This window comes from Danio aesculapii, chromosome 7 (genome assembly GCF_903798145.1).
Source record: "Danio aesculapii chromosome 7, fDanAes4.1, whole genome shotgun sequence".
In the NCBI taxonomy this organism is placed as follows: Eukaryota; Metazoa; Chordata; class Actinopteri; order Cypriniformes; family Danionidae; genus Danio; species Danio aesculapii.
In genome coordinates this window covers 16,142,205-16,154,017 of record NC_079441.1, presented here as the reverse complement: position 1 = coordinate 16,154,017, position 11,813 = coordinate 16,142,205, and the positions used below count along the sequence as shown (strand labels likewise).

General features: G+C 38.0%; 1 protein-coding gene across 1 annotated transcript in view; it reads right to left on the bottom strand.

Moving 5' to 3' along the window:
• Window positions 1-4,704: 4,704 nt before the first annotated feature.
• The window catches only part of rab1ba (zRAB1B, member RAS oncogene family a), a 16,684-nt gene continuing 9,575 nt past the window's right edge, over window positions 4,705-11,813 (bottom strand). Inside the window, exon 6 of the mRNA XM_056461129.1 lies at window positions 4,705-6,992. Within this exon, the coding sequence (XP_056317104.1) occupies window positions 6,798-6,992 (195 nt within the window). The 3' untranslated portion in view covers window positions 4,705-6,797. The remainder of the gene's footprint in view (window positions 6,993-11,813) is intronic.

Genomic DNA, 11,813 nt, shown 5'->3' with positions numbered 1-11,813 from the left:
TTTTATGTGTTTATTTGAAAAGGCCAAAACATCAAACCTAAAATTTTATGCTGGGCTGCCTCTGTCGTTTAACAAGCTCGTCCATGTCAAAACGACGGAGATGGCCAATCAAATTAAAGTAGGAGGGATTATCTACTCCACACAGATGCAGAGAGAAACTTTGGCTCAGTTCGATTGAAGCCTTGTCGGTTAAACGTTGAAAAGGAACGAGGTAAGATGAAGGACTAAATGTTTAATATTTGACAGCCGTTTAAGAACAAGAATGTTAAATGTATTGTTAAATACTGAATGGTACAATATCGTAATTCCTAACCGCCATGACGAGCAATGTTTTACGTCTTCGAAGTATTAGATTTATAGACTCACCGGCCACTTTATTAGGTACACCTGTCCAACTGCTCGTTATTGCAAATTTATAATCAGCCAATCAAAGGCAGCAACTCATTTAGCAATTAAGCATGTAGACATGGTCAAGACGATCTGCTGCAGTTTAAACCGGGCATCAGAATGGGAAAGAAAGGTGATTTAAGTGCCTTTGAATGTGGCATGGTTGTTGGTGCAAGATGGGCTGGTCTGAGTATTTCAGAAACTGCTGATCTACTTTGATTTTCACATACAACCATCTCTAGGGTTTACAGAGAATGGTCTGAAAAAGAGAAAATATCCAGTGAGTGGCAGTTCTGTGGGCACAAATGCCTTGTTGATGCCAGAGGTCAGAAGAAAATGGGCAGACTAGTTCCAGCTGATAGAAAGGCAACAGTAACTCAAATAACCACTCGTTACAACCGAGTTATGCAGAAGAGCATCTCTGAACACACAACACGTCAAACCTTGAGGCGGAGGGGCTATAGCAGCAGAAGACCACACCGGGTGCCACTCCTGTCAGCTGAGAACAGGAAACTGTGGCTACAATTCACACAGGCTCATCAAAATTGGACAATAAATGACTGGTAAAACGTCTGGTCTGATGAGTATTGGTTTCTGCTGCAACATTCGGATGGTAGGGTCAGAATTTGGCGTCAACAACATGAAAGCATGGATCCATCCTGCATTGTACCAACGGTTCAGGCTAGTGTTGGTGGTGTAATGGTGTGGGGGATATTTTCTTGGCCCATTAGTACCAATTGAGCATCGCGTATTGTTGAGTATCGAGTATTGTTGCTGACCATGTCCATCCCTTCATCACCAGTGTACCCATCTTCTGATGGCTACTTTTAGCAGGATAAGTGCACTATGTCATAAAGACGCAAATCATCTCAGACTGGTGTCTTAAACAAGAAAATGAGTTCACTGTACTCAAATGGCCTCCACAATTACCAGTTCTCAATCCAATAGAGCACCTTTGGGATGTGGTGGAGCCAACAAATCTGCAGCAACTGTGTGATGCTATCATGTCAATATAGACGAAATTCCCTTGTTCTATGCCACGATAGATTAAGGCAGTTCTGAAGGCAAAAGGGGGTCCAACCCAGTACTAGTAAGGAGTATTTAATAAAGTGGCTGGTGAGTGTGTGTGTGTGTGTGTGTGTGTGTGTATATATGTATATATATATATGTATATATGTATATATATATATATATATATATATATATATATATATATATATATATATATATATATATATATATATATATATATATATATATGTAACCTAATTTGAAATGCAAACATCTATTATATAAAGTGAGAGAATAACAAAGAGAGAAAAAGGATGCTCTCCAACCAGCTCTGCTCCAGAAAAACAACAACAGCTTAAATTTAGCATCCACGTGTGTATGTGTGTGTAATGATGCATGAGCTGCACAGGAATGCTCGGATCTCTTTACATTTTCAGGGTCTCAGTTTAGTGAATCTGATGAGCTGGCACATTGAGAAAATTAGAGAAAGAGGGAGAAGAGGGATGCTGCATGCGCTTTTATCCCATCTCTCTCTCTCTCTCTCGCTCTCTCTCTCTCCCGGGAGTCTGAGCAGAACGGTACATTCCTGCACACTGACTGCAGTTACTCTGACTGGCTATAAATAACTCAAGGTCATTCGCTCACCCCAAACTACACGTGCACACGCCTCCCTCCCTCTCAATGTGTCAGTGCAGAGACAAAAACAAGCACACGAGACATAGTAAATCCATCAAGAGGTCAAATATGAGGTTATATTTACAGTGTTTTTATTTAGTCATCTAACAGAGCAGTATAAATGGACGACAGCATTGTGCAACAGCAAAATACATGCTTATTGAAAGATTTTGCTATTTTTCAAATGGACATCTATATAATATCCCTTACGCGTATGTGAAACATGCTATTTATATTTTGTTTAAAGTATTGTCATTTGTCAGATCATTAACAGGTCACTAGGTGGAGACGGATAGGCGCACATGGAGGAGGATTCTTCTGCTACCGCATGGTACAATCTGCTCTGTGCTTTGCTTATGTGGTGTAAACAGGTCAAATAAGCACTTATAACATACTGCAGGTTACCTGGTGCAGTGCTATTATTATAATAAAAACAGCTTAAGACATGCAATGGGCAAATTGAATAAAGCTGAAAAAATACTATTATTGGACGTAAAAAATGAATGTCAATTATATTAATAATAAATTACATTTTATGACATTTAAAACTTGTTTCTGACAAAAGGGGAAAATTTAGTTTTAAAGAAGAGGAAAGATTCACAATTAAGATTTTGTAGCTGACGGATGTCAGTGCGGGTTGTTTGGTGGTTGGTGCATCGACACATGCGCTCCGGTGCTCACGGCGACCAGAGTTCGATTCCCACCTTGCGTCCTATGCCGACCCTTTCCCTCTCTCTGCTGTCTACTGTTCTATACATTAAAGGTGAAAACCCAGAAAAAATAATTATAAAAAAAATAAAGATTTTGTGGCTGCACTGTAATCCCGAATTCTTCCAGTGACCAAATTTGTTCAGTAAAAAAAAATTAAACAGTATTCTAATATAGAGGGTGGAAAAAATAAACTTTACTTGGTGCTTTAAACACAATTTGTATTTGACCTATTTATAAAAATCTATTTATATACACACAGTTTTTTCTTTTTTCAAATATTTCCCAAATGATGTTTAACAGAGCAAGGCATATTTCACAGTATGTCTGATAATGTTTTTTTCTTCAGGAGAAAGTCATTTTTGTTTTATTTCGGCTAGAATAAAAGCAGTTTTTAATTTTTTATTAAAACATTTTAAGGTAAATATTATTAGCCCCTTTAATCTATATAAGCGTTATACAATAACTTGCTTAATTATCCTAATCTGCCTAATTAACCTAATTAAGACTTTAAATGTCACTTTAAGCTTTATAGAAGTGTCTTGAAAAATATCTAATCAAATATTATTTACTGTCATGGCAAAGATAAGAAATCAGTTATTAGAAGAGTTATTAAAACTATTATGTTTAGAAATGTGTTGAAAAAAAATCTTCTCTCCGTTAAACAGAAATTGGGGAAAAAATAAACAGGGGGGCTAATAATTCTGACTTCAACTGTAATTATATATATATATATAAATTACTGGTTGGACCCCCTTTTGTCTTCAGAACTTCTTTAATCCTTCGTGGCATAGATTCAACAAGGTACTGGAAATATTCCTCAGAGATTTTGGTCCATATTGCCATAATAGCATCACGCAGTTGCTGCAGATTTGTTTCCATGATGTGAATCTCCCGTTCCACCACATTCTAAAGGTGCTCTTTTGGAGTTCTGGTGGCTGTAGAGGCCATTTGAGTACAGTGAACTCATTGTCATGTTCAAGAAACCAGTCTGAGATGATTCGACTTTATGACATGGCACGTTATCCTGCTGGAAGTAGCCATTAGAAGTTGGGTACACTATGGTCATAAAGGGATGGACATGGTCAGCAACAATACTCATGTAGGCTATGACAAATTGTAGCCTCAGTTTCCTGTTCTTAGCTGACAGGAGTGACACCTGGTGTGGTCTTTCGCTGCTGTAGCTCATCCGCCTCAAGGTTGGACATGTTGTGTATTCAGAGATGGTCTTCTGCATACCTCGGTTGTAACGAGTGGTTATTTGAGTTACTGTTGCCTTCCTATCAGCTAGAACCAGTCTGGCCATTCTCCTTTGACCTCTGGCATCAACAATAGATTTGAGCCCACAGAACTGCCACTCACTGTTTATTTTCTCTTTTTCAGACCATTCTCTGTAAACCCTAGAGATGGTTGTGCATGACAATCCCAGAAGATCAGCAGTTTCTGAAATACTCAGACCATGCCACATTTAAAGTCACTTAAATCCCCCTTTTTCTCCATTCCGATACTCGGTTTGAACTGCAGCAGATCGTCTTGACCATGTCTACATGCCTAAATGCATTGAACTGCTGCCATCTGATTGGCTATATTTATATATACATGACAGCTAGACACATTTCCTGTGCCGATTATCATTACTGTTGTTATGCATCCAGATGTCTACTGTCAAATTTGTCTGTAAATTTCATTTATTTTGTCCTCATTGTTCTAAAATAATGATGCTCATCATTTTTGATTAGATACAGTAATGGGGTAATAAAGTAATTCGATTTTTCCATTCCATTTAAAATGATAATTTTATCATTAAAATTGACATCAATATATTGCAGCTGAATGATCACTAGCACAGGAAGTGATACTTGCCTCACCTCCCACACATTATTTCACTCGACAGAGCAGAAAAGCACGCAGAAAATGCCATCGTTAAGTCTCATGTTGATCATTTTATTATATATATTTATAATATGTACAGAGAAGAGAAAACAAGATCAAACCCAGCTATGAAACAGCACCGGGGGTGAGCAAGCAAAGGGGGATAGAGAAGAGCGTGTATATTAGACAGGGAAACTACTAAAGAGGGTGCTTGCCATTTTACCATCGCTGTGTCTTAATTCAAACTAAATTAGATGTGCAAACGACATGGGTAGAAAGTAAAAATGATGAGAAGACGAAGAACGCTCCATCACATTCATAAGCAACAACCCCCCACCCCACACCCATCTTCATCTTTCCTCAACCCCGACACATTTCATCGAAATCGGAAAAAAACAGCAAACCTTCAGAGAAAACAATGACCCCTTTTCAACACATCCCCCCTGAAAAAAGCACTTGTTTAGTGTGTGAATGAGTGCAGGGTTCAAATGAGACTTTCATATATGATTTCTTTTCACACAGACGTAACGCGGGATCCACGACGGACCCGTTTTAAAATCAACGGAATGTTCCCAAACGCCGTTTTTGCAGTTGCCCCTTGCCCATCCCAGCCATTGCACACACACCCACAATCCTTGCTACTGCTCCCTCCAACCTCACGCTACCTTACAAAAATAGTACGAGGAAATCCACCACAAAACATTAGTGATGAGAATGTGTGTGGTTATGTCAGTATTGGCAGACGTTAGTGGTGTAAAAACTAGATTACGATGGCTCAGAAAGTGATCACAATGGTGAGACTATCCTAATTAAGACAAGAGTGATGCACTAACACTAGTGAAGTTCACAAACTCTACGTTGCACATAATAAAACAGCCAGGTCAAAAACAAAAAACACACTGTCAACAGGTCCAATCATTTGCGGTTTCTATAAATTTGCTAAATGCAACCATGTGGGATTCAAAGGCAACATCTGAAAGAGCTTCTAGACCATTAAAATTTAAGAAAGGTCCGAGTTGTAGGCTAGAATCTATGCGTACGAACTACGAGTTTTCCTTAAAGGACATGGGAGGTCATATCCGGTCTCCAACACTGGACCAGTCAATCCCAATATTCCTACACAACAATCCTACGCTAAACCGGATCCGTAGAACCACCACGCTTTCATTGGTGGTGAAATTAAGGCCCTTCACAAATATGCAGATATATTTACCGTATGTAAATAAATACGACGCACAAAGATGGACCGTTTTTGGCAGCAGCGAGAACTATGGGACGACTCAACCTGATGGTAAAATGACACCAAAATATCGATCTCAAAGCTACGAAACTGCTGATCACAGGAGGAAACAATCCCAACGCGTGTCAATATGGTGTTTGTGCAGTCATTTTCAACCTGCGATGGCTGTGCACTTAAAAGTAGCAGAGGTCATTGAGGTAAAAGAGGGAACAGTAGCGTTCAACATCCAGCCTAAAGCCTAGACCCCTCCAATCCAGATTATAAACAACCCTTTCCGTCCCCGTCCCTGACCGGACTATGTCATTGACAGCAGTAAGCCTTTGTACAAGCCTTCATTAGAAAAACAAAAAACCTACAGGAAAAAAACAAACGAATCAGTCTTAAAAATCACCATAATAACAATAATATACTAGTAGGATGAGAACAAGTATAGAATATTGCCGACTTTGCAGTTGACTTCAGCCTCAGAAGCCATGCTTTCGCCACAAAACCTCATTCAAGTGACAACGTGAGACAGAAATAGACATACTAGAGAGACTTTCTTAACCTCTCTAGTTGTTTAAAAGGAGGATTTTCCAATCACCCCTGGACCTGCTTCTCATGAAGACATCTGCTTCTATACATGGACATATGACTACCGAAGCTCCATCCTGGACTTTACGTACAGGGGGCGGGGTTACAGATGTGGGCGGGGTTATTAATGTGCACGGGGAGGAAAAAGGAAAAGGAGAATAAAAACAAGGAGACTATGATGTTATAAATGAAGCCGTGAGGCTGTTAGACGTTGGCTCTTAATGCAGTGGTTCCTCCCATGATGCTTTTTTTTTTTGGTGTGTGTGAGAAAATGCTTTTGAAGGGGAAAGGGATGGTTTTGTGTGTGTGTGTGCGCGCACGCTCAGGCTGTTCAACAGCAGCCTCCGCCAGACTGCCGCACAGGAGTGCTCTCGATCTTCAGGTTGGGCTTGTCTCCTCCGGTTGTCGCTCCAGGGCCCATGCGCTTCTTGATCTCGGCAGCCATAGTCATGAAGGCCTGCTCCACATTTGTGGCATTCTTAGCGCTCGTCTCAAGGAAGGGAATTGCTAAAGAGTCAGCAAATTCCTGTGAGGCAAAAAAAAAAAGAACCAAAGTGAGACATTTCAGAACGCTTTATGTCAAACCTCATTCTTGCCATTTCTCTGTAAGTGTCAAAAACATTTGACTGTAGACAAGACTCTTACACCAAGGATAACTATACTAATAAAGATATAAGAATATTGTAGGAATCACTAGGGTTCCCACTCTGGGTCAAACAGCAAAGACTTTCACTGACTAAGGGCCCCATCATACACCCGGCGCAAAAAGATGCAAGATGTGTTTGGCACAATTTGTTGCCATTTTCAGAGCAGCACAACCCTAATTTTCACGTTTTGCACCATGTTTAAATAGCGCCACTTTGTGGACTCATGGGTGTTCCAGTCTAAAAGTGTGTGTGTGTGTGTGTGTGTGTGTGTGTGTTAAGGCGCATTGTTGGTGCCTAGCTATTTTGCAGAACTGAAACAGACTGCATCATTAACCAACTAAAACCAGGTCTAAAGTCCAGCGCAAAGCGTGTTACACGCTTATGCAGGTTCAAAACGCTTACACATTGGTTAATACACACAGGATGTACAGCAATACACAAATATCATTACATATGAAAAAAACTAAATAATTAAAATGTTACTAAAATATAAAAACCACTACCTCCATGCCTTATTCATGACGGAGGGGCTTTTTCCCAGTTTTTACTCATGACATTTTGCATTTGTATAATGTTGTTGTTATTATTAGCAGTATTAGTTATTATATGCATATTTATATTTGTTTTAATAAAAACAAGTTTAGATTTTTCCACCTGTCAGGTTTTAAAGACGTCTGCGTCACCATATGGGGCATAAGAATAGGACATGTGTTTGTATATAACAACAGTTTTTTGACTACACTTCATTATTGTTGTTCATTTATTCATTTGTTGGAAATTAGAACAGAATTTAGAAATTGTATTGAAACAAATCCTAGTGCCTAACAAACTAAATTAAATATGTAGGCTAATGGATGTCTTCAGTGGAGTGCACAACACCTTTTCCTTATCCAAAATGGTAAAGGAGTAGAGTAAAAGTAAAATAAAGAAAAAGTAAAGAGGCCGAATGGAGGAGGCTCGTTATTTTATCTTCGAGCTGCAGATGATCTGTTTAACTTATCTCGCTAGTGAAGCGTTCAGTTTTTCCACTTATGAAGTCGCCATGTAAATAGCAAATGCACCATGGCGTGACACAACTGTCTCTTAAAGGAAATGGGAGATGAGACTCTGATTGGTTTAATGCACGTTATGCTCAACACACTAATTAAGAGAATAAGCACAACCCTGTTAGATCATGCGTCGAAGTGCAGATCGTATTTTACCATCCTTGGATTAGATTTGGACGTGCCCTTAGTGCTTATGTATTAGACTTTGCACCTAGATCATTAAAACAGAGCCCTAAAAAGCAGAATTTCTATGACATCAAATAAACAATAAAAGAGGCCACTCTGCATAATATTAAAATGGTTTTAGCGCAAATATAAATTAGCATGACTTTAATAGCCACTATTAAAACAGCAATTGATCATTTAAGATTTTGATATTTGATAGCTCTGCAGTCTTTTCACAATCTTCACGTTTACATCTTTACACACTAGGAGTTGCACCGACTAGTCGACTGGTTGACTTTAATGCTCTGCCGTGACACTTTTTGATTGACGTTAACTAGTCGCGATGCACAGATCACGTGGTTTGACCTGAACAACATGGCAGCCTTACACATGAATGTAGGTTCACTAAATGAAACTGCCCTTGCATTACTGACATTAATTAAAACGTTATTTTTGTCGGTGTCAATGATTCACATTAACTCTGAGTGAACTTTAAATCGTCAAACAGGTGTCAGCCTGTCAGATCGCCTCATCCAAATTCCTTCGAGCAGATGATAGTCAATCACTTTTACGCAACACTGGAAAACAGCACTGGCGATTGGCTGTTGTCCTCTGTGATGCGTTGCCGCTGACACTTTTTGTGAATGAACCGTGAAACGCGTCAAGCGTGCAGCTGCGGAGCGGGGCAAACTTCATCACAGGTAAACACAGTAAAGATGTACGCAGTGAGAAGTGACGTCTAATAACCAAGATGAGCAAGTAACTGTGAAAAAGGTGCGACTTGAACAAGATTTTAAGCAGCTTTTTGACCCACACATCATAAAGGCATTTATTTAGACTGCATTTATTTTGCAGTAAATCTAGCCCATGCTAATGTTCAATTATTAACAAAATGAACAGTGTTGACAATGCACAACTTTTCCACTAAAATGAGTCATTGGTGATGTTGAATTGATTTGCAACATGTTTTGAGCAGTCAAATGTATTTGTAATTCCTGCAGATAAAAAGCAAATTGTGGCGTGTTGCAAAATATTTGCGTCTTGTGTTTTATTTGTGACGTGACGTCACCAGCGACTGGTTGACGTTGACTCGACTTTAATAACATAAAAGTACACTTCCAAAAATTCCAACTTCTATTACACATCAAGTCTTTGAAGTGGTCATTTTGAATCTATATTATCCTAGCATGTTAGTTAACAGGTACAGTCTGGTCACTGCATTTGACTTATGGGATCGAAAGTTGAAAATAGTAGACGAGAAATAGTGTGATAGAAGAAAAAAAAAACATTATAGAAGAAATGACATTTTCATTCATTTTCTTTTCGGCTTAGTCCAATGTCTGGAATAGACCTTCTAAGATTCCTTGACCCGTGGGAACCCTGTAATCACTTTCATGCCGTTTAAATTAGGCCTTGACCATTATTTAAAAACAAATTGAAACCAAAATTCAGAAGCCATAACTGACATAATTTCCTCTATGTAGGTTATTTTGTTAATCCTGTTAATAATGTCCCCTTAAAACTTACTAATGTGTGTGACTTCTGCACTATATGGACGTGTTTGGGCTTTGTGCTCACACCGTTCACAGCATTTCGCACGGTGAGTGGCGTGTTAAAATAATTTACTTATACATGCAGTGCTGCTCATCCTCTACATTGAAAAAATCCCTCGCATATACAAGCAGATTTTACAATGGGGTGACAAAATTATGTCTATTGTAAGCCAATGGCTAATAGACCATTACATTTCCCTCACCAGTGATTGAGATGTAGGCTAAGAATAAGTTTGGTGCAGACATATTTTCAATGATCTGTTATTGTACTGTCACTGACAGCTCAGTAAAAGCAATTATTACTGTCCATATCGGTGGATGCACAGCATATATCTGACGATTTATAAACTCACGCTCTATCTCTCTCTCATACATGCAAGCCATGAGAACATGGAAGTCTCTCATACTTCAGATAATTGACACACTGCATGTAAATCATATTCTTAGTTGTCAGTTTTTTCAGAACTGATCAGAAATAGTGGCAGCTCAAAGGCCAGTAGCCATGCATTAACCATTATATGGTTTCACCAGGTCAAATTTAAGACTTTTTAAGACAGTGAATAATGATATTTCAGATGTATATAGGGCTAATGGCCGAGCAGAAAAATAAATGTACTTGCCCCATCAAAAAAACTAATTATAATTAGTTATTTCTTAGCCACATATATTAAATAATGTGTCAAAACAAGCAGACCCTAGTTGTTTATTAATTTTTTAACATAACTTAAAAAAAACTCTTTAAAACGAAATGTATGCCTAACAGACCGTTATAATATTAGCTATGAATATAGTAAAACTTTTATTGGGATGTATTGTTGGTGATTGAATGTGTGTTGGATTGATTAGGTAGCTTTACATAAAGAAAAAATAAGACCCGTTTAAAATGACTTAAGACCTACAAGACAATATTTCAGTGAATTTAAGACTTTAAGGCCTAAAATTTTGTTTTTAAAAAAGTGTAAGACCCCGTGAATACCCTGTTATTTATTTAATTTTTTTAAAAACCAATAATGTAAAAAATGTAAGCTATTTGATATTTTTTGGGTAAACTTGCTCTACAATTAAACTGAAATGTAATTTTTTTTCACAAGAAATCTTCATTTTAAGCAATGTGTACTTTGATTTGAACTGAAGTATTCAACAAATTCATAACGTGTTTCATTAATAATTTTCATCAATTATTTGAATAGTTCATCAATTATATTAATATTACAAAGACAAGAAATGTGCTCTTTCACTGTAACAAAAATTACTTTAATAAGAGAACATTTACAGTTCAAATCTTTAATAAACTATAGTGGAGGTTAAATGAAAATAATGGTTCAATTATCACAATCGAGGTAAAGTGCATATTCAAGGTTTTAATTTAGTCAAATTACCCAGCCCTAGAATCAGATAAAGCATAAACAGCCAATCTGAAACCATCCTGCTTTAAAAAGCTCAAGCAGAACACTAAACCGCAGTATGCGCTAGTAGTGAGTTAGATTTATTTGTTTTAATCACGGAAAAGCTGACATTATCAAGTAGGTCACACACTCTGGAAAAAAAAAAACGAAAAAAAAAATAATAATAATAACTTTCAGCTAAAACTAGTCCCAAAAATGTGTCAGAAACACATGTGGGTAGGGATGGGTACCGAAATTTGGTGCTACATTATAAAAGGCTGAAGTATCAATAAGCTCTGATGTTAACGGTTCTGCTATGGATACTGGAGAATTATTGCTGAATAAAAAATTACTTACAGTAGCATAATTTAACTGACCAACCTTTTCTAATTTGCAATATTTTAATATTCATCTGAAGTTGGCAATCTCACATGAGAAACGCTCGTGTTTCCGGCGAGTGCGTCAAGTATAAAAGCCTTCAGAGTTCTCAGCTGTGCGCGCACACTCTGCACACACAGCTCGTAAGCTTGCGGAGTGAACCAAATGGGCTG